The 23,470-nt window shown below is 44.0% G+C and overlaps 2 protein-coding genes across 2 annotated transcripts; both read left to right on the forward strand.

The window, feature by feature from the left end:
* Positions 1-12,404: 12,404 nt before the first annotated feature.
* On the forward strand, positions 12,405-13,341 carry LOC128803968 (epidermal differentiation-specific protein-like). Its single transcript, XM_053971347.1, has one exon. It carries the CDS (start codon positions 12,448-12,450, stop codon positions 12,976-12,978), a length of 531 nt encoding a protein of 176 aa, XP_053827322.1. The 5' UTR covers positions 12,405-12,447; the 3' UTR covers positions 12,979-13,341.
* Positions 13,342-20,803: 7,462 nt separating this feature from the next.
* LOC128803844 (epidermal differentiation-specific protein-like) lies at positions 20,804-22,106 on the forward strand. Its single transcript, XM_053971136.1, has 2 exons — positions 20,804-20,880; positions 21,338-22,106. The coding sequence occupies exon 2, from the start codon at positions 21,391-21,393 to the stop codon at positions 21,919-21,921; it is 531 nt and encodes a 176-aa protein (XP_053827111.1). The 5' UTR covers positions 20,804-20,880; positions 21,338-21,390; the 3' UTR covers positions 21,922-22,106.
* The last annotated feature ends 1,364 nt before the right edge of the window (positions 22,107-23,470 follow it).

Raw genomic sequence — 23,470 nt, forward strand, 5'->3', positions numbered from 1 at the left:
TCTCTACCTCTGCTTGTGTCCCTTCCTTTTGATTGACAAAGCCCTTGTGGTACCACAGTGATTTGCTTTACAAAGCCCTTGTGGTACCTTGGCCTCTTCCATTGTGTGTAACCTCTTTTGGGTTGGTGCTAATAAAGATTCTCTTGCAAGCAGCAGTGGGTCTGTTTCATGGACTGTTCAGAGCAGATAAATATTGCCCTTTCATGGAGAGATGTCTCTGTGGGCTCAGATAATGTGTTGTGTAGTCATTTTGAGAGTTTTCTCATGGATCTCTCCTGAAAGGATTTATCTCCTTCCAGTTTCAGTGTTGAGTAACAGTGGGTTCAGGCTTGACACAACCACTGCTAAAGTCTTGGTGAGCATGTTGGTCATTGCTGTGATCCTGGCCAAACTCTCCCATGCAGACTGTTCCTAAATATGAGATGTTTGACTGTACCTCATACAATCAATCATAGTGATGGACCATGCTGGTGATACAGTCCTCCACTGCCCAAATCACATAATGGAACAGTAAGTTTTCCTAGCTTTGACTGACAGATTGGTTGATCCCAGTGGAAACAACTGCCTTGTGCTTTTAAACCTGTAGTGCCTTGATAAGGGAGGAGGGATGACAAGGTATTCCATGATCTCTTTTGCCAGGTGCAAGTTCACCTGGAAGTGCAGAGTCTCAGCCCTCCTCCACCACTGCCTAATGACAGCTGCACGCCCTGAGCTGTGCATTGTGGCAGCTGTCCCAGGGCAGCTCTGCACTGCAGTGTTTATGTCCCTCTGTGACCTGCAGTTTGCCCTGATTTCCTTGCACTGGTCTCTGCCCAGAGAAGCCGTGGTTGAGCCATCCCTCAAAGTGTTCAAGGCCAGGTTGGACACAGCTTTGAGCAACCTGGTCCAGTGGAAAATCTCCCTGCTCATGGCACAGTGTACAGCTAGATGGTGTTTAAGACCTCTCCCAGCCAAAATAATTCTGTGATTTTGTGATTCTAGTATGTGCAAATTCAGCAATACAGTGAACCTTGCCGTGGTTTCAGGTCCCAGTCTCTTAGTTTCATGTTCCTCTTTTTATATCTACAGTACCTCTTTCTACAGTAGTGATTTTAAATTTTGAATATCAGCAGAATGAGTCCACATGGCTCCAAGTACCAGCAAAATCCTGTGCATTCCAAGGCTGACTGAGGAGGAAATCTACCCTATCCTACTGTGTAGGGCTGTGTAGACAGAAGTCTCTGCTAAAACTTTATCATTTTTACAGCTTAGGCTGGATGGTTTATGGTTGTGGCATGACAGGGTCCAGCTGCTTCTCAGGCATGTAGCGGGTGACGCCTGAATGTTGTGAAGCATGGTGGAAAAGCAGCACATATACAGTAAGAATTCAATATTCTGGAGTGCTTTCATACAATGGAAAAAAATAAAGATGCGGGAACATCTTTCCTTGTTTCTGACACTATGACCTGATGATTCTTGCAATGCCTCTTAGAGTGTAACATCTAAGCATCCAGTTAATCTTTTTTCTTTTTCTGATAGTAGAAACTGCCCTGAAATTGGTGCTTTGGGCCTATTACTCCTCTAAGTGGAAGATAAAGAAGACCAAAGTAGTGAGTTACGATGAACCTGGCAAAACCCAGGTAAAGGGATTTATTTTTCTTCAGGTATATCTGTGCCTGGCTATCTATGACTTCAGAAAAGTTTACTATGCTTATATAAGACTATACCTACTCCTGCTGCAGTGTCTAAGAAAGTGTAGAAAACATTTAGTGAAGGAGAGAGGAAGAGAGGATGGACATGGAGATTTCTGTCACTTGCATTTATTCTCTATAATTATTCCTTGTATTTTCACTTATCAGATAAAAACAGAAGGTAATCACTTATATTCAAATTTAAAAAAAAACATCCAAATACCTGTTTGTGTTGTTATGCATTGCTCCAGCTTTCTCCTGTTGCCTGCCTTAGTTCTTTCACATTTTGTTTCCTTTCCATTGCAGTTGTAAACATAACTTTTCTGTCAAGATGAGCAAGATCCTGGTGAAATCTTGAAGGAGTTGCTATGAGCACAAGATTACCAGGAAACCTGGAAAAAGTCAAGAAAGCTTTTGGGGAGTCAGCTAGCTCATTTCCCATACCTGGAGGCATAAAACAGGACATAGGGTTCCTGGAGGGAACCCTACTCTTATCAAAGGAAGAAAAGAACTCAAGAATGGAAGATAAACAAGGTAACATGCAATGCTTAATTCCAAACACCTGTGACTGTTTAACAGTCTGTTCTCCTGGAGAAGCAGTTGCTTGGCCACCTGCTTGCCCTTCCTCTGTTGCAGTAACACTACATCAGCTAAGGACAGAGCTTGTCTGTGTGTCTGTCTGTGTGTCTGTGGCTGCCATGGCCAGCTGAAGCTGTGCTACCTGTGCTGAGACTCGCTGTCTCTCTCAGCTCCCTCTGCCTTCCTGCAGCCTCTCTTCTCCTACCCTCACCCACCAACACAGCCGTGGCCACTTTCCCAACACTTCCTGTTCCCTCAGCCCCCTGCAGGAAATATTTTCACAGCAGTACAGTAACAAACCTTCCTGTCCCACACTGCTTTCTCCACCCTGGCTTCATAACCAGCATGGGACAATATCACCCCAATCTCTATTCTGCCATGAGCAGCACTATGAAGCAGAATACTCTGGAGGTTCTTGCCAACCTAAATTTTTCTTGGAGCCCATACACTCTGCTTGGAATGTCATAGGCACAGCTACCCCTGCCCCAGAGAGGAGTGCAATCCTACAAAACGGAAAAGGAAAGGTTCAAGGAGGGATATGGAAGGGAATGTGTCAGAGACTTTGCATTTGCTATTGCATAGGATTTTTTTTCTTTTTTTTTTTTTTCTTTTTTTAAATCAAAAACAGACTCTAAAAAATGCAGAAGTGTCAGGTCCAAAACTCTAGCAAGGGAGTCTTTTAAGTTTTTCAGTAATAGGAGGATGAAGTAAAGGTAGAGAAGGACTTTGACCCTTCAGTGGAGGAGATTACATTTGACAACAGAGCAGGTGAGAGCTGCTGGTGATTTGGGAGGGAAGTCTGACGTTGGGGAGATGGAATTTCTAAATATCCAACAAGTAATCCCCAAGTTATTGTCCACATGACTTGCTGATGACACTTCTTCATTGAAATTGAACAAAGAATGAAATCAGGCAGAAAATGACAAAAGTTTTTAAATCTCCCTTAGAATTACTGACAGAAAGATTTATTCTGGAAGGGACTTCCCTAGACCAAGGCCTTCTTCACAGCAGAGACAATGCCAAAGGAAAACAGATTGCTCATGGCCATCTTCAAGTGATTTCTGAAGAATGGCAATGGTGGAGATTCCCCAGGTTCTCTGGCCTTTCTGTCAGTACTGAACAATGCTTGGTATGAGGTTTTTATGCCTTATTTTACATCTGAATTTCCCTGTTGCCATCTAAGACTCTTTCCAGTTGTCCTTTTGCGGAGCCCCTCTGATAACAGCCTTGTCTTCTCCAAGCTGAAGAGGACCAGGCCCCTCACACTCTCCTGCTTCATGGGATGCTCCCGTGCCATCCAGTGGTCTGTATGGAGCTCCCACCATTTTGTTCACATTGCCCTTTTAACAGGGCATCTGAAAGAGATGCAGTATTCCAGGTGTGGCCTCCATTCAGAGAAGATGGAAATAAACTCTTCCCTTACCCTGCTCCTCCAGTTCTCATGCTGTGCAGGATGCACCTGCCCTTCAACTTCTTAACCACCAACAGAAAGGAGTGAGAGAGAAGCCATTCTGACACTACTAAAATTAATTTCTCAGTGTTTGCATATATCAAATACTGTCACGCCTGAAGTAGGGTAAAACCTTTACAGAAAGTATTTACTAGAACAGCTCCTCTTCAAAATTACTCTAAAAAAAGAGTTAGTTGGATTGAAAATATCAAAACAGGAAAATCCATTGCTCACAGACTACATGAAGGTTGGAGTTAAGTGACCAGGATGCTTTTCTCTTCCTCAGACCGTGCTCAAAAGAGTTTAGATGTATGTCAAGAGTTTAGATGTGAGTCAAGTCAGTCAACTCTGTGAGTGTGAGAGGCCAACTGGCTGAAATCATTAGGAAAGCAACAATGGCTGAGCGACCTCTGTGTTGACAGAAGCCTGTGAGATAACATCAGTGGAACACCAGATCACTCCTGCAATTTCACCTCCTAACAGAATCAATTTGCAGTCTTCTTATGCTTTTCTTGGTTTGGCAGCAAACTGCTCTCCTAACTGGCAAACATACAGTGAAATTTTGCTTAGAAGTTCAGTCACTGATGAGACAGGACTAAGAAAGTCAAGAAATGGTGGGGCAGACCTGTTGGATCTCAAATGCTTCAAACAATTAATTATTCTATGCAGTTAAATTAGTAATAAAGCTGCTGTATGCAGCTACTATTTTCTCTGATCCTTTCACAATACTCTGAGTTTCTTTTGCAGGAAGATTATCTTTCCCTGATAGGCAATTTTTCAGGAATTCTGAAAGAAGGTGTGGACCAGGAATGAAATTGTGGGTAGCACCTATGATACGTCTTAGATTTGATTCTCACTCTAAATGAGTCAGAAATCCAGAAGACATTGCGAGCAGGATGTGTGTTGTGGGAGGGAGGTGCATGTGTGTTTTTCCTGAGAAGCTCTGAAGAAAGGGGGCGGGAAAGAGAGAGGTATTTCCAGAACACACTAGTCAATAAATCTGTTGTGAGCATGCACATCTGTAATGTGAGATAATCAGCTGAGACCCTGCTGTGTCTGGGTCAGGTTCAAATACACGAGTGTGAAGAAGACATTCAGCTGGTGTCATTGCAGTGAAGGCAACTGTGCATTTGGCATCAAGTGTGTGCTTCCAGAGGGGAAGGTTTTCCTGGAGAGTGTGGTATGCAATCAGTTCGTACCCTAGCCTCCTCCTCTCACAAACCCTGGGAACACTTAATATCATCAATCTAAGGAGGTCATTCAGACCAACTGGCACACTCTACCTTTGCCTCTGACCTATTGCATGACAACTTTTCCAACAGCCAGCTGCCATTGCTGTTTCTCCAGAATCTCTAAACTGAGAAAATTGAAAAAAAAAAAGAAAAGAAAGGTCTGAGGATTGTGCTTCAGCTTTTCTAGTTTTAACTGCAGATAGTGCTCCCTCCCCAAGGAAAAATTACTTTAAAGAGCAATCCAGAAAGCTTTCACCCAGGCCAGCAGTGTTCCACAAATTGCCTTGCCTTGTGTGCAATCCTGCACCCTAAGTTCACTTACCTGAAGAAACCCCCAAATTTAGAAAACTTTTTGAGTGTCCAGCTGTTCATTAACCAGCTCCTATGGCTGCAGTGTGCTGTCAGATGCAAGTCCTTTACAAAGTGCTGGGCTTCACACTCATAATTCAATCCAATTCTTTGCTTTCCAAAGCTGTGGTTTGCACTCAGGTTTGTTAGCAGACCACTTCCAAAGGCTGGGATCCTTATGCTGTTATGTCAATTCACCCCACTGTGCTTTACAGTATTTTTGGATCAGGAAATGGCATCAATGATCAAATGCATCTGACACCAGACTCCTATTCCTCCAGATGGCCCAGAGCTCAGATGTTCACACAAGAGGGGACCTGTAGATATTGGTCCGGCAAGATTGTATAGGGGCTGTATGGCCCCTACAGCTCATCAGCCTGGTGAAAATACCTGTAAATACAGCTTCTATAAACAACTTCTGGGAAATAACACTTTAATAGCAAAGTATGAATATTCTCTAATCTATTTCTCTCAGTAACTTTGTGTACTATATAAAACTATAGGCGTGTAGTCTGACCATACATAAAATAAAAAATGTAACAGAATAATCATATTTTGGATATTAATAAATTGGGACACACCAAGGATTTATCACACATGGAGTGTAGCATGAAGGTTTGCATAATGGTATTTCTTTAGGTAGCAGGTAGGTGCCACAAAAATCACATGTGGTCTAATTTAAATAGGGTTTCTGTTTCTGTATGGTTAGAGTGCATCTGAGAGAAATGTGAGCTCATCTGGAATCTGTTTTGATGGCACTACAGGGGTGCCCTGCATAACCCTGAATAGAGGGAAAGTGTTTCAAAGATCAAAAAAAGAGATGAGGGGTTATTTTGATGCTCTACCTTTTATGTTTGTGACATCCACCGAGAGACTATTTGTGGATTCAATAAATGGTTAGTAGAAGTTCATTTATGGTTTCTGCATGTTTTCAGAAGGAGGTGCAGGGAAATCATTGCTCTGAAGTATCTGAGCTCTGCTAAGATATGATGAAGGGTTTTATTTCGTTCCCTGTGACCTTTATAATTCTCATCTCACTTCATCCATGCAGGCTCAGCATGAAAGAAGATGTACCCAGCTGTGGCATCTAGAAATTATCTATACAGTACAGATAAGATCAATCAAGGTCAGCATGGAAATTCTTTATTGTCTTAATACATGAACAGTTTGCTTTGGGGAAATTTTGTATTATCAGGCAGACAATATAATAAGATAAACTTCAAAAGTAACAAAAAATGGTAATCTATGTGATATATAGTTCAGTTTAAATCTTGCCATGGTGAATAACAAAACCATAAATGAAAGCAAAGTTGTGCAAATTCCCCCACATGCCTATTACCTGTTTATAGATATCTCATGGATAGAATGAGACCTGACTTATTGTGAAAAGATACCTTGAAACAGCAAAGATTGGACGTGGCTGTGAAAGCAGTTGCACAGAAAACATGTCAAAAAGTCATTCTTGAGTTTAGTGATGAATGAAAACTTACTGTATTATTGAGCCATTTAACACATTTTTAAGTGTTAAAAAAAAAAAAAAAAAGAAAAAAGCAATAAAGTCTGTTTCCACTTGCTTCAGATTACCTGGTTTGTCCCAACTGCAGGCTCCCTTCTTGCTCAACTATATTACACCAATGACTTTTCAGGCTATGGTACATAAAGAGAGCTGGAAACCAATATTGTCTGAAAAACCAGTTTCAGAAAAAAAAACTATTTCAAAGAACTATGTTCAGAAGAGGCTTTCTGAAAATACAATTTGTTCAGCAAATGAGTCAAAACAAAGTGGCACTAATACTTCAAAATGAATTTTTCAGCTTAACAAGAAGGAAATAATCTAAATACTGAAACATAATTTTAAATTATAGGGAGCAATAACAGGTGACCAGGCATTTCAGTGCTGTGTTCTGACCATGCTTTAGTCATTGAATGGTGTGTGAAACATTATGCCTGCAGAGGGAACCTTGGCATTAAAGCCAGCTTGGTGGCAAGGGAGCACTGCTTTGGATACATCTTGTCTTTTAGCAGTCCACTGTTAGCATCTTGCACATATATTACAGGAAGCAGGGATGCCTGCTTGTCATCTGGTTTCCCAGCGGACAAGATCTGACCTTGAGCCTAATTCGTACATTTGGCAGTGAGCTAAAACAGCCTGGTCTTGTTCTGTGGTTGTTTCTGCCTGTGAAACAGTAATTCCTCTTACCACCTTTCTGAGGACACCCGCAGGGTGCTTTACAGGCTTTACAGGGCAGACACATTCAAGATTTATCTTGCTAAGGCACCAAAGGAGGCACTCTCATGACTCAGCCAAGGCAGCCCTGCAGCCCAATGAGCCCACACAATTTGGAAATCCTGCCTCAGCGGTGCCGATGGGTTGGCTTCCACATGGCAGTGCAGCATGGCACAGAAAACTGCTCTGGAGCCTAAATGGATGTAAGGTGCCAGTGTGAGGCTGCACCTGAGTGAATGAATCCTGCTGTAAATCAGCTGCTCCGAGCACACCGACTGTTCCCGACTGACACGTACACGCAGCTCTGACACCCAGGCTCACACCTCTCCTTAGGGCAGGGCTGTGCCCTACAGACACAGCAGCTTGTGCTGGGCCCTTGTGAGATGAACACAGGGGTGTACACAGAGACTGTGTGTGACTCTTTGGGTGGGCAGGGGAACAGGGTGACTGACGTGGCAACTGTTGGTTGGACTGAGGCAACAGAGTGCACCTAAAGCTTGTGACAGGCCTCTTAACCCCATTTGGGTGTAGATCCAAGTCACACGGGGTTATATTTGTACAGTGCTGTCACTTCTCAACAACTGGATTTTTCAAATGCTAGTCTTAATAAATCTTATTTTTCATTAGCATTAATGTCAAAATCTTTTCTAAACTTCTGCTGTGTAAGAGACAGAACCTTTATCCTTGAAGAAGGATAAAGATATCCTTGAGAGAAGATATCTTGAAAAAATCTCTTTCTAAATTTCATGAAGTATCTTTCTCCTGGGGTCTTATTACTGATAATTCTGTCAGTTGAGAAACTCCCTAATGACCCTAATAACTGTGGACAAATGACAGGTTTGTAAAAGTAAAAAGCGACACTCTTCCACCAGGCTACTGCATTCCCACCTGGATCTTCATGTTTGTTACTCCATAAATCAGCAGAATCTCCCCTGTTGCTAAAATAGTTCAGAGACTTCAGTTATTCAGTCTTTAACATAGACCTTAGTTACTCAGTCTTTAACATAAAAAGGATAGGTCACCCATAGGCTGAAACAAGGGAGTGCTGACATTATTTTTGATTCTCCCTCTCTTGCCATACAGGATCATTATTATAGCAGTCCCTTTTTGGGACTTCCCTTTTCCAGCTCCATAAATATCACTTTTTTGGTTGCTTTTTCACCAGGACACTTCTCCTCATGCCCCTAAGATGGAGACTTGCAGTCCCCATATATTTATGACTGAGACACTTATGCTGCAGGAGGTGAGGGGGTGCTTGTTTAACAAATTTGCCTGTGACAACCCCTGACAATACAGCTGCCATCCAAAAGGGTCTTGAAGGCAGGTGGAATGGGCTGACAAGGACCCTTATGAAATTGGAAGTGGACAAAGTCCTGCATCTGGGAAGGAAGAACCCCTTGCAATGACACATGTTGGGCACTGACTGTCTGGGGAGCAGCTCTGCTGAAAAAGACCTTGTGGTTTTTGTAGGCACAAGCTGAACATGAACCAAATCTGCCCTGGCAGCAAAAATGACCAACAGCATCCTGGGCTGCCTAAGTCAGCAGATTAAGGGGCTCATTGCGTCTCTGGCAGCATTCAGAACACTGCATCCAGTTCTGGGTGATGTAGCATAAAAAGGTGTTGGTAAACTGGGAGAGTTCAATGGGGGGCCATGGAAAAGGTCAGGGGACTGCAGCATTTGCCCTGGGAGGAGAAGGTGGAGAATAGGGCATATTCAGCTGGAGAAAATGTTTTGTTGGGACCTAATAGCAGCTTTCCAATGCTTATGAGCAAATACTGAGAAGATGAAGCTAAACTTTTCAGAGTGAATATTGTGGGAGGATGAAAATGAGACAGACGTTAATCAAATCAAGAGAGTATTCAACAGATACAGTGAGCAACATTTTCATGATAATGTCAGAAAATTTTAAATCACATCACGCAGAGAACTTGGATAGTCTGCATACTCAGAGGTTTTCAAGACCTAACTGGATAAAGCCACCAGCAACCATAATTCACCTCACAGCTGTCCCTGTGTTAAGCAGCTGACTGGATCCAATGGCAACCAAAGGTCACTTCCAACTTCAATTACCCACCAATCCCACAATCCTCCAGGCTCCCTGGATCATTCAAGCTCACCACATAAGGACCACGACAGGCAAATCCCAGGATTTCCTGAGCCATATTGCTCCTGAGGAATCTTGCTATAAATAAAGATGATCAATGTCCCTTGTCCATCCCATTCAGCCTTGTCAGACTGATGCTGTCCTGATGGGGACTTCTGTGCACTGACATGGACTCAGTGAGTCTAATGAGCTCCTTTGCACTGTCCTTGCACTCACCAATTAATGTGTCCCTGCAATTTGTCTGTCCTTCATTTAATGTTTGGGGCTTTCTTGGTGAATTTGGGGTTTTTTTGGAGGGAAATTATTCACTATGTGGTTCTCCAGCTTTCCAGGGAGTAGAAGTAGAATCACATCCAACCACCAGTGCAAGAAAAAGAGAACTAAGAGAGCATCTGTGGTTCTGTAGGATTTCAACACACAAGATGCTCTTCTGAGAAAGCCCATGTTAGTTCCTACAAAGAGCTGATCAGGATTGAAAGCAAAAGGAAAGAACACTAAAGTTACATGAGAGTGGTTCTTCTGTGGGAAAGCCCCAGTTCCAGAGTTTCTTTCTGGCCAAGTCATTTTCCAAGTGCCATGTGTAGGGATAGCTCAGGATGAGCTAAGCTCAGCCCCAGGAACTCCTCCTGCTCAGCTACTGAGTCCAGGCTGCAGAAGTATTACCTGAAGCATTTACTTCAGACTGAATTGAGAAAATGTTTGGAGTCATATTTAGCACAATAATATGGAAAGAAACACCATGTCTAATCACATTCAAGTGTTTAATTCAAAACTGATAGTATAAAGCATCATTTACAATGTTCAATATTTTGTAGAAAATATGTATCTCCAAAGATTTATGGTAGTCTTTTGCCATGCTTCTGCTTTAAAATTCTGACTTTGAAGCTGGTATTACACCATACCAGTACTTCTCTATTTACACTCCCTTTCTGCATGCCAAACTGTGACCTTATGTCCGGTTTTGAGACAACAGCGTTGGTGCTTTTGTTTATCATCTACAGTAGTACCATGCCCATCTATTACTATGCATAAATATATACATGAATACATATGTCAAGGAATCAGAGAATGGTTTGGGCTGCAAGGGACCCTAAAGAACCCTTTGAGGGATGGGGCATCCACACCTTCAGAGGGCTGAACATGAACTAGTGTGTTCCCAGGTGGCCAGGAAGGCCAGTGGCACCTGGCCTGTATCAGCAATGGTGTGGCCAGCAGGAGTAGGGCAGGGATCATTCCCCTGTACTCAGCACTGGTGAGGCCACAGCCAGAATCCTGTGTTCATTTTGGGCCCCTCACTGCAAGAAAGACATTGAGGCGCTGGAGTGAGTCCAGAGAAGGGCAACAGAGCTGGTCAAGGGTCTGGAGCACAAGTCCTGTGAGGCGCTGCTGGGGGAACTGAGGGTTTTTATCCTGGAGAAAAGGAGGCTCAGGGCAGATATGTTTACTTTGACAGTACCTGAAAGGAGCTTGTGGCAAGGTAGGGGTTTGGCCCTTCTCCAGGCAGTTAGTAGTGGGACAAGGGAAAATGGCTTTCAGTTGTGTATGGGGAGGTTCCTAACACTTCTTCATTGAAAGATTGTTAAGGTGTGGAATGGGCTGCCCAGATAAGTGGTAGGGTCACCATCCCTGAAAATATTCAAAACACAAGTAAAAATGGTCCTTTGCAATATGGTTTAGTGGGTGTGGTGGCATTTGGTTCAAGGTTGGATTTGATGATCTTGGTGACCTTTTCCAACATCAATGATACTGTGATTGTAAAGGGAAGAGGGAAAAGAAAAAGAAAAAATATTATGTGAATGTAACCACTGTCATTTGGAATCTTCCATCAAAACTCTTAGTAAGACTAAGGTTGTGCATTTAATATTATTCCCAGAAAAGCAAAAATGTAAATTCAAACAGGCAGAAACATTCTATAGCCTGTGTGTCACAAAACACTTTGATACATTTTTATTACTCTGATTCCACTTTCTTCTGGAGGAGAAGGACAAACAGGAATTTAACTTCCCAGGTTTCATCAAGTCACTCGCACTTCATGGGACTTTTGAATGAGAGAAAGATGTCTGATCATAGGAATATCTAATCTAAGTTAGGATAGTTAATGAGTTTTGATCCCTGGGGGCATGGTACCACTTCCCACTTCTGTGGAATTGGGTGGCGCACAAGACTTTTGAGTGAGCTATAAATGGAGGCTGGTAAGACGCCCTCCCCAAACAGCAGCCCTGCCCTGGAGGCATTGCCCTCAGCTCTCCCCAGCCCTGCAGCTGACATCAAGGTAAGAGGCACACTTTGCTCAGGAGAGCTGGAAGGGTTCCTTGGGCAGCTGCTGTGAAATGCAGGGGACGGGAAGGAGGCTTTAGCTGAGAGCTGCAGCACAGTCGTGAGGGTCTGCTGCGTGCATGTGCAGAGACTGAACCCATCTTTCAGGGCATGAGGAGATGGCTGCAGCAGGAGAAACAAACCTTACCAAGGGAGGGGGTGGAGGGGGCCAGTGATACACAATTGTGGGGGGTGAATGTGAGAGTATTTTACAACTTATTTTTGGACATATGTCTAACCCAACACACATAAATATTTAAAAGCTGGCAGTTGTGGGCACATATTTCATTTTAATTTTTCCCTCCAAATACAAACTACTATGTAAAGCCTTCACTCTTTTCCAGCTGTTGTAACATTTATTCATTGTTCCAAATGTTTTACATTTTATTTATTTCGCCATGCACTCTATAATTTTGTGTAAAGTCTTCTAACAAGCACTGCTTGTGTTCTGTCTTCCTTTTGTGCAGGCTGTCATCCAAGGCTAACAGCAAGAACTTTCATCCTCAGAAGTCTTGAGATGGGAAAAATCATCATTTACGAGCATGCCAACTTCAGGGGTGTGTCCAGAGAAATCACTTCTGACATTTCCAATCTGGGACATTTGGATTTTAATGATATTATCTCCTCAGTGAAAGTAATTGGCCAGCCTTGGGTGGCTTATGAGCACGTACATTATACAGGCCGGCTAATGGTACTTGAGGAGGGGGAACATGACTACGTTGGCAGAAGCATGAATGATACAATCAGTTCTCTGCAGATGATCACTGAAGATCTGCACAATCCCCAGATCACTCTCTATGAACATCCCAACTATCAAGGGAAGAGCAGAGTAATAAGAGAAGCAACCAACCTGGCTGCGGGATTCGACAATGACATCATGTCTTCCCACAAAGTCCAGAGAGGTGCCTGGCTGCTGTGTGAGCACAGTGATGGAAGTGGAATTCAATACATTGCACGAGAAAATGATAATCTTCCACATTACTCAGCAATCTACCTCAATGACAGGCTTTCCTTCCTGCGTCCCCTTCGTCCTGGCCGCTCTTATTAGAATGCAAATCGTCCAAAGCTGAGGAAGATGCAGCACCAGCAAGAAATGTGAGATCTAGATTTCTTCTTCTGCTTGTGTAGCCTTTGTAACCTGGGAACTCTCTGCTGTGCTGCACTGCAGATCTGTACTTCTCTATCCTGCTTTGCACACTTCTCCCATCCCATAAATGAAAGGATTATCATGTTTGATCATGAGTGTCTGAGGTAAAAAACATGCTAGACATGTGTAACCTAATGCACCCTCAGCTGGCATTCCAGAGTCCTGTGCTATGGAATGCTGAAACATTGCATGTTGTTTCTGTTGCTAAGTGAAACAGAAAATGTAGGTGTAGGGCCAGCATCACCTTGTTTTTAAATTGCTTTACAAAGGTACCATGGCTTGTGCCATTGTCTGTAATCCATTTTGTGTTGGTGCTATTAAAGAATCCTTTGCAATTAGCAGTGGGTCTGTTTCATGCATCTATAGAATAAATAATTTCATGGTGAGATGTCTCTGTGTATCCAGAGAATGGTCCATGCAGTCACTTGCACATTTTCCCTAGATGTCTCCTGGAGAATTGTCTCCTTCCAGTTTCACTGGTCAGTAACAGTGGGTTCAGGCTTGACTCAGCCAGTGCTAAAATCTTGGTGGGCATATTGATTATTGCTGTGATCCTGGCCAAACTCTCCCATGCAGTGTACATAAATAGCACACTTCTAATTGTATTGTGTACAATCAATCATAGTGATGGACCATGCTGGTGATACAGTCCTCCACTGCCCAAATCACATAATGGAACAGTAAGTTTTCCTAGCTTTGAACTGACAGATTGGTTGATCCCAGTGGAAACAACTGCCTTGTGCTTTTAAACCTGTAGTGCCTTGATAAGGGAGGAAGGATGACAAGGTATTCCATGATCTCTTTTGCCAGTGCAAGTTCACCTGGAAGTGCAGAGTCTCAGCCCTCCTCCACCACTGCCTAATGACAGCTGCACGCCCTGAGCTGTGCATTGTGGCAGCTGTCCCAGGGCAGCTCTGCACTGCAGTGTTTATGTCCCTCTGTGACCTGCAGTTTGCCCTGATTTCCTTGCACTGGTCTCTGGGCTGGTCAGACAGGAGCTGCCCTTGGCCCTTCTGAACCTCATGAGGTGCACATGGTGCCAGTGCTGAAGCTTGCCCAGGTCCCTGTGCATGGTCCCTTCCCTCAGCTTATCAAAGGCCCCCCTCAGCTCGGAGTCATCTGCACACCTGCCCAGGGTGCACTCGACCCCACTGCCTGTGCCATGGATGAAGACATGGAGCACTGCTGGAGCCAGCAGGGACCCTCGAGAAGACCCCATTTGTTACTGGCTTCCATTAATCCTGACAAGGCCGTTCATGTGTGTGTGGTTAACAATTCCATAGCTCAAACTGCTCCCGGCATTTTTCACTTCTGTGTTGGGAATTGCAGGCACATGGAAGACAGGAGGGTTACTGGAGACAGCCAGCACAGGTTCAGCAAAGCCTTCACCTCCTGATCTGCAGGATCAGATCAGTCTGGGGATGAGTGGAGTGGGAGCAGCCCTGCTGAGAAGGAGCTGGGGACAGTGCTGGATGAAAAACTGGACATGACCCAGCACTTCCAGCTTGCAGCCTGGAAATCCAACCCTATCCTGGGCTGCCAAAGGTGTGGTCAGCAGGTCAAGGGGAGGGGGTTCATCCCCTGTAATCCACTATGGTGAGATCTCACCTGGAGTACTACATGCAGCCCTGCAGATTTTTACCGGGGCCTTTGAAACCTAGAGAGGGGAGATTTCAATTATACATCTGACAGCGTATTTTTGTGATGAGGATGATGAGTTACTGGCACAGATTGCCCAGAGAAGCTGTGGTTGAGCCATCCCTCAAAGTGTTCAAGGCCAGGTTGGACACAGCTTTGAGCAACCTGGTCCAGTGGAAAATCTCCCTGCTCATGGCACGGTGTACAGCTAGATGGTGTTTAAGACCTCTCCCAGCCAAAATCATTCTGTGATTTTGTGATTCTAGTATGTGCAAATTCAGCAATACAGTGAACCTTGCCATGGTTTCAGGTCCCAGTCTCTTAGTTTCATGTTCCTCTTTTTATATCTACAGTACCTCTTTCTACAGTAATGATTTTAAATTTTGAATATCAGCAGAATGAGTCCACATGGCTCCAAGTACCAGCAAAATCCTGTGCATTCCAAGGCTGACTGAGGAGGAAATCTACCCTATCCTACTGTGTAGGGCTGTGTAGACAGAAGTCTCTGCTAAAACTTTATCATTTTTACAGCTTAGGCAGGATGGTTTATGGTTGTGGCATGACAGGATAGAAGAATAGTGTCTTTCCAGCTGCTTCTCAGGCATGTAGTGGATAACGCCTGAATGTTGTGAAGGACAGTGAAAGAACACCACATATATGGAATGAATTCAAGATTATTGTGTGGTTTCATACAATGGAAAGAAAATAAAGATGCAAGAACATCCTTGTTGATATTCTTTCCTTGTTTCTGACACTATGACCTGAAGATTTCGCAATGCCTCACTTTAAGAGGTAACACACATGCACTCAGGTAATATTTTCTTTTCTTGGTAGTAGAAACATTTGTAATGATTGAGAGCCTGTAGAGGAACTGGGAGGGAAGTCTGATGTTGGGAAATTGTATTTATAAAGGTCCAAGAAAAAAATCAAAATTATTGTACACATGACTTGATGATGACATTTTTTCATTGAAATTGAACAAAGGATGAAATCAGGCAGAGAATGACAAAGGCTTTTAAATCTTCCTTAGAATTACTGTCAGAAAGATTTAGTGTAGAAGGGACCTCCCTAGACTAAGTCCTTCTTCACAGCAGAGATACCACCACAGGAAAATGGGTTTCTCATGGCCATCCTCAAGCGATTTCTGAACAACTGCAAAGGTGGAGATTCCCCAGGTTCTCTGGCCCTTCTGCCAGTGCTGAAAAAACCCTTAGGGTCATATTTTTTTCCTAATTTACAGTCACAGCTTCCCTGTTTCCAGAATCTTTCCCAGGTGTCCTTTTGCTGTGCATCTCCCTTAGCCTTGTCTCTTCCATGGCTGAGAAACATTTTATTGATGAGGTCAGCCAATTTTAAATCACACCACTAGAGATCACAGAATCACAGAGTCACTAGGTTGGAAGAGATCTTCAAGCTCATTGAGTCCAACCCATGCCCTAACACCTCAACTAAACCATGGCACTGAGTGCCACATCCAATCTGTTTTTAAACACATCCAGGGATGGTGACTCCACCACCACCCCAGGCAGACCATTCCAGTACTTTATCACTCTTTCTGTAAAAACGTTTCCCTAACACCCAACCTAAATTTCCCTTGGTGCAGCTTAAGAATATGTCCTCTTGTTCTGTCAGTTGCTGTCTGGAAAAGAGAACCAACCCCCAACTGAATACAACCACCTTTCAGGACGTGGTAGAGAGTGATAAGGTCACCTCTGAGTCTCCTTGTCTCCAGGCTAAACAACGCCAGCTCCCTCAGTTGTTCCTCATAGGGCTTGTGTTCCAATGTTGTGTAGTGTCCATACTCAATGGTATCTAAGACCTGACTGGATAAAGCCACCAGCAACCATAATTCACCTCACAGCTGTCCCTGTGTTAAGCAGCTGACTGGATCCAATGGCAACCAAAGGTCACTTCCAACTTCAATTACCCACCAATCCCACAATCCTCCAGGCTCCCTGGATCATTCAAGCTCACCACATAAGGACCACGACAGGCAAATCCCAGGATTTCCTGAGCCATATTGCTCCTGAGGAATCTTGCTATAAATAAAGATGATCAATGTCCCTTGTCCATCCCATTCAGCCTTGTCAGACTGATGCTGTCCTGATGGGGACTTCTGTGCACTGACATGGACTCAGTGAGTCTAATGAGCTCCTTTGCACTGTCCTTGCACTCACCAATTAATGTGTCCCTGCAATTTGTCTGTCCTTCATTTAGTGTTTGGGGCTTTCTTGGTGAATTTAGGGTTTTTTGGAGGGAAATTATTCACTATGTGGTTCTCCAGCTTTCCAGGGAGTAGAAGTAGAATCACATCCAACCACCAGTGCAAGAAAAAGAGAACTGAGAGAGCATCTGTGGATCTGTAGGATTTCAACACACAAGATGCTCTTCTGAGAAAGCCCATGTTAGTTCCTACAAAGAGCTGATCAGGATTGAAAGCAAAAGGAAAGAAAACTAAAGTTACACGAGAGTGGTTCTTCTGTGGGAAAGCCCCAGTTCCAGAGTTTCTTTCTGGCCAAGTAGTTTTCTGAGTGCCGTATGTAGGGATAGCTCAGGATGAGCTAAGCTCAGCCTCAGGAACTCCTCCTGCTCAGCTACTGAGTCCAGGCTGCAGGCTCTCTGTCGAGGGCTTCTTTTCCCAGTGCCACTGCCCAGGCTGCAGGAGCAGCCCGTGCTGGGGTTGGCTGTGTGACCCAGGGACCTGCGTGCACCTGTGCATGGAAGGGACACGGACACGGCCAGTGGCACCGGCTGCCACACACCGGGGGCTGCCCTCAGCCACCCCCCAGCTGACACCGCCAGCACTCCCACAGAACGGAGTGGACGAGAGACAGCCCCATCTCCTTCCTTCTCTGCAGACCATCCCCATGGAAGCCCTCTAGTGAAGACCTGCACACCCTCACTCTCCACAGCCACAAACACCTTCACAGGTGCTTCCAACAGGACTAAGAGCCCTCAGCCTGTCCTGTCTCACACCTGGCTCTGGGCTCTCTGACCAAAAGACATTTTGGTGTCTCCTAGTCCCTGGCTAGTGCAGCTTGGTGCTTGCAGCCAGCCCACACACACGACACACTGTTCTCATCGGTGTTCTGGCAGCTGTGGGTGCCTTGAATCCCAGCACGAGTCTCCTGCCTGTCTGAAATCCCTGTCTATATCCATGCCCTGCCTGCTGGCTGCTCCAGCTCAAACTTTGCTGGCAAATCACATCATTATAACTTCTCTTGAACTGAAAATGTCTTTATCAAATAAAGTTCATGAAACAGAGGCTGTCATATTTCACACACCCTTACAAGCTTGTCTTTCCACACTTAAAATATCACAAGTGGTGGAAGCTTGTGGAGTAAGGTGTGTCTTAGAAGGACAGGAGACACCTGTAGAGCTGGTGATTGAAGGAGGAAAGACACCAAGGCTCAACAGAACAATCCATTGTGGCTGAGGCCTGTGCAGGACCCATGCCTCTTCAATCTGGTCTTGCAGACCCCATGCCCTGTATCAGCCTCTCTGTCACGTGTCACTGCCTCTGTTGTAGCTGATGTGTTCATGCAAGTCCAGCCATGGCTTCCCTGCCAAAGCACCACACCCTGCTCTGTGCCACTCGGTGCTCAAAGCCTGGGGAAGACACTCTTAGAGCCAGCATGACCACCCAGTGACCCAGGTCCCAGAGTTCTCTCTAACTTTTCCCTAGCTTCTATTTGTGATAGTGGTTGGGCTGCTGCAGACAGTTTCCTCTGAGTGGACATCATAGTATCTTTCAACACAAATGCAAGCAGCAATTAAAAACCAACCAAAGAAACAGAGAATTCATCTTCACATCCTGTTACTCTTGCACGAAAAATTCGTTTTATGCTAATGTGGATTTTCATGAGAATTTGAAGTGACAACATAAAACATTTTGTGAAAATATAAATCATAAATATTTTAAACAACTGACAAAGCAACAAGGGTTCAGAGTTGACTCTGGGAAGTGTTCTAGCAATGACTTTTTAATGCAATCCAGAATGCCTGTGAGTTAATTCTAAAACCAGCAAGGAGGAGAAGCACAACTTCTAGTAGCATGATCCCGTAAAGTAAGTTCCTACTGATAAGTCACCAAAGGCAGTTATTTAAAATACAGAAATAGAGCTGATTCTACAATTTATTGTTAGCTGAATTCAATTCAGTAACTCATTAGATAGTATCTCTGGTGCTTGGAAGTTGGTCAGGAACCCCAGAGCAGAACAAGTCAGATCAAAGCACCTTGAAAGACAGTGACCAGAGACAGGTTGGGTTGAGTCCTGGGGACACATGCTACAGAATTCCCAGCAGAGGAGTTTGTGGGATGCTATTTTCTGCAAAGTAGAGTTCCAGTAGGAGTCACCGAGAGCATAGTGTGGCATCTGGGAGAACCAATAACTTGATGTAGGAAATAATTTGTACCCATCTGAAGAAGAAAATAAAGGAGGATGAGGAAATGAGGAGAAACAATATTGGTGGTCCATGGACAGTAGTGGAAAAATTGATAGAGGAAAAACATTAAAAAGAAGTATTATCTGAAGCACTTACTTCAGCCTGAATTGGAAAAATGTTTAGGATCATATTTAGCATAATAAAACTGCTGCCTGACATGTTTGTGAAAGAAACACCATGTCTAACCAGATTCAAGTGTTTAACTTCAAAACTGAAAGTATAAAGCACTATTTAAAATAAAACAGTATTAAATGAAAAATAAATGTCTGCAAAGATCTATGTTTCTTTTGCCACACTTCTGCTTTTAAATTCTGACTTTGAAGCTGGTTTTACACCATGCCAGAAGATCTCTATTTACATCCTCTTTCTGGGTTCTACACTGTGACCTTCTTTCTGCCTTTGAGACAACAATATTGGTGGTTTTGATTATTGTCTATGATAGTACCATGCTCATCTATTACTGTTCATAAATATATACATGAATACATATGTCACAGAATCAGAGAATGATTTGGGTTGGAAGGGACCCTAAAAAACCTTTCAAGGGATGGGACATCCACACCTTCAGAGGGCTGAAAATGAGCCATCAGTCTCCCCAGGTGGCCAAGAAGGTCCATGGCACCTGGCCTGTATCAGCAATGGTGTGGCCAGCAGGAGCACGGCAGGGATTGCTCCCCTGTACTCAGCACTGGTGAGGCCACAGCCGGAATCCTGTGTTCATTCTGGGCCCCTCACTAGCAGAACGGTGCTGGAGTGAATCCAGAGAAGGGCAACAAGGGTGGTGAAGAGCCTGGAGCACAAGTCTGATGAGGAGCAGCTGAGGGAACTTGGAGTGTTTATCCTGGGGAAAAGGATGCTCGGGGCAGATATGTTTACTTTTGACAGTAATGGAAAGGAGCTTGTAGCAAGGTAGGGGTTTGGCCCTTGTCCCAGGCAAGGGAGGGACAAGGGGAAATGGCCTTCAGTTGTGTATGGAGAGGTTCAGGCTGGGTATTAGGAAACATTTCTTCAGTAAGAGTGGTTAAGCTTTGGAATGGACTACCCAGGGAAGTGGTGGAGTCACCATCAATGGAAGTGTTCAAAACACAAGCAGAAGTGACATTTGCAATATGGTTTAGTGGGCATGGTGGCATTCAGTCAAAGGTTGGATCTTGGAGGCCTTTTCCAACATTAATGATACTGTGATCCTAAAGAGATCAGAAAACAGAAAAAATAAAAATATAATTGCCTTCTCTGCCGCCGGGATATCTCCCAACAATACTCTTAGTAAAACTAAGGTTGTGTATTAGATATTCTTCCCAGAAAAGCAAAAATGTAAACTCCAACAGGCAGAAACATTCTACAGCACATGTATCGTGAACTAATTGGATACCTTTTATTACTCTGATTCCACTTTCTTCTGGAGGAGAAGGACAAACAAGACAAACAAGAACTGAACTTCCCCCATTTCACCAAGTCACTCATGCTCCAATGGACTTTGGAACAAGAGGAAGAAGATGTCAGATGTCTGGTTGTAGGGCAATAGAAAGCAAAATAGAATGGATAATGAGTTTTGATCCCTGGGGGTAATATTGGATGCTTTCAGTTCCGTTGACTGGGGTGCTTTGTGAGACTTCTGTGCACATATAAATCCAGGGAGGTGAGACGACCTTCCCAAACAGCAGCCCTGCCCTGGAGGAATTGCCCTCAGCTCTCCCCAGCCCTGCAGCTGACATCAAGGTAAGAGGCACACTTTGCTCAGGAGAGCTGGAAGGGTTCCTTGCGCAGCTGCTGTGAAATGCAGGGGACGGGAAGGAGGCTTTAGCTGAGAGCTGCAGCACAGTCGTGAGGGTCTGCTGTGTGCATGTGCAGAGACTGAACCCATCTTTCAGGGCATGAGGAGATGGCTGCTGCAGGAGAAACAAACCTTACCAAGGGAGGGGGTGGAGGGGGCCAGTGATACACAGTTGTGGGGGGTGAATGTGAGAGTATTTTACAACTTAAACTTGTGTATACACCTAAACCAATACACACATCATGATCTCACTCTTTTTCAGTTACTTCTATGCTTATTCTTTGTTCAAAATGTTTTATTTTTCTTTTTCCCCTTTTTCCCTTCTGTGTGTCCATCACTTTTTTTCAATGTCCAAAAGGCTTCTTACAAGCATTGCTTGTTTTCTGACTTCCTTTTGTGCAGGCTGTCATCCAGCTCCTAGAGGAAGAAATTCCAATTCTAGAAGTCCTGCTGAGATGGGAAAAATCATCCTTTATGAGCATGCCGATCTCCAGGGTTTGTCCAAAGAATTCACCTCTGATATTGCCAATTTAAGAGATGCAGACTGGAATGATCTTGCCTCCTCGGCAAAAGTAATTGGCCAGCCTTGGGTGCTTTATGAGCATTCAAACTATGTAGGCCGATTTCTGGTACTTGAGGAGGGAGACCATAGCTTTTTTGGTTCAAAGATGAATAATAAGATCAGTTCTCTGCAGATGATCACTGAAGATCTGAGCAATCCTGAGATCACTCTCTATGAGGATGCCAACTATCAAGGGAAAAGCAGGGTTGTATGGGAAGCAACCAACCTGGCTGCGGGACACGACAATGACATCATGTCTTCCCACAAAGTCCAGAGAGGTGCCTGGCTGCTGTGTGAGCACAGTGATGGAAGTGGAATTCAATACATTGCCCGAGAACGTGAAAATCTTCTAAATTACAAGACAATTAATTTCAATGACAAGCTTTCCTTCCTGCGTCCCCTTCGTCCTGGCCATTCTTATTAGAATTCAAATCCTGTAGTGCTGAGAAAAGATGCAGCCCCGGCAAGAAATCTGAGACCTTGTTCTCTGCCTCTGCTTTTGTCACATTCTTTGTGATTTGTTTTAAAATGCCCCTGTGATACCATGGCTTCTGCTATTGTCTCTAATCCATTTTGTATTGGTGCCATTAAAGAAGCTCTTGCGAGCAACAGTGGGTCTGTTTTATGTACTGTTTAGTGTAGATGAATATTGCCCTTTCATGATGAGATGTCTCTGTGTATTCAGAGAATGTTTCATGCAGTTACTTTGAGTTTTTTTCATGGATCTCTCCTATAAGATTCTATCTCCTTCCAGTTTCACTGTTGAGTAACAGTGGGTTCAGGCTTAACTCAACCAGTGCTAAAGTCTCGGTGAGCATATTAATTATATGCTCAATTGCTGTGATCCTGGCCAAACTCTCACCTGCAGCCTGTACCTAAATATCACATATTCGATTGTACCTAAAGACATTGATCATACTGATGATATAGCCTTTTACTGCCCAAATTACATAATAAAACAGACTGTTCTCATAAATTTGAATTGACTGAATGCTTGATCCCAATAATAAAAATTGTCTGATTTTTTCAAACAGCTGCCTCACTTTCAATTCAATTATTGATGCTTCCTTTAATTTTTTCTTGTTTTTCTTTGTCAGAGTATTCCTCCCCCTTATGTGGCTGTGTTTTCTTGGCCGTGCCTTGGCCTTTGAATTCAACAGAGCAATACTATGGCAAAATTTAAATGAGATTCTCCATCCTGGTAAATCAAATCTCAAAAACTGTAAAGCATATTGCTGACAAAAGCAGTAATGAGAGACCTTCTTTCAGAGATCTGTAGAGGTCATCAGGAAAATAAATGTGACATGGTCAAATGTGTGCAGCTGCAGCAGATTATTCCCATAAGGAATTCCCCTCCTTGGAGCAAACTTGCCTTTGTCATTTGTGTGGTCCCAAAGCCCTATTTCTGTTCACACAGTCCCACGGATTGGCAGCATGAAATTCACCTAGGTAAACACCATCAGCCCCAGAGCTCAGCACAGACTTACCATGGGTCCCCCAGGCCCCTGGCCTGTTTATCATCTCTATGCCCCAGAGGCAAGTGCACTCAAACTAGACCTGGTGCTGTGAGACACCTTCCCAGTGCAATGTCACCTGTGGGGATGTCACGGTTTGACACGGGCCAAACACCAGGCAAACACAAAAGCCACTCACTCAACCTCCCCTGCTACAGCTGGACAGAGGAGAGAAAAATTTAACAAAGGGTTCATTAGCTGAGATAAGGACTGGGAGGAAACACTCCAAGGGCAAAACAGGCTGAACTTAGAGGTACAAAGTGAGTTTATTACTAACAGCATCAGAGCAGGATAATGAGAAGTAAAATAAGCCCTCAAAAACAGCTTTTTCCTCCCAGCCCCGCCATCCCACTGACAGCGCAGGGAGACAAGGGGGTGGGGGTTTTGGTCAGTTTGTCACCCAAGGTTTTCTTCCCCTGTGCAGGGAGAGAAGTTGTTTCCCTGTGAGACCGTGGGGTC

This window comes from Vidua macroura, chromosome 2, assembly GCF_024509145.1.
Source record: "Vidua macroura isolate BioBank_ID:100142 chromosome 2, ASM2450914v1, whole genome shotgun sequence".
In the NCBI taxonomy this organism is placed as follows: Eukaryota; Metazoa; Chordata; class Aves; order Passeriformes; family Viduidae; genus Vidua; species Vidua macroura.

Coding starts and splice junctions, on each gene's coding strand:
- LOC128803844 (XM_053971136.1), top strand. CDS start 21,391: ATGGGAAAAATCATCCTTTATGAGCATGCCGATCTCCAGGGTTTGTCC.
- LOC128803968 (XM_053971347.1), top strand. CDS start 12,448: ATGGGAAAAATCATCATTTACGAGCATGCCAACTTCAGGGGTGTGTCC.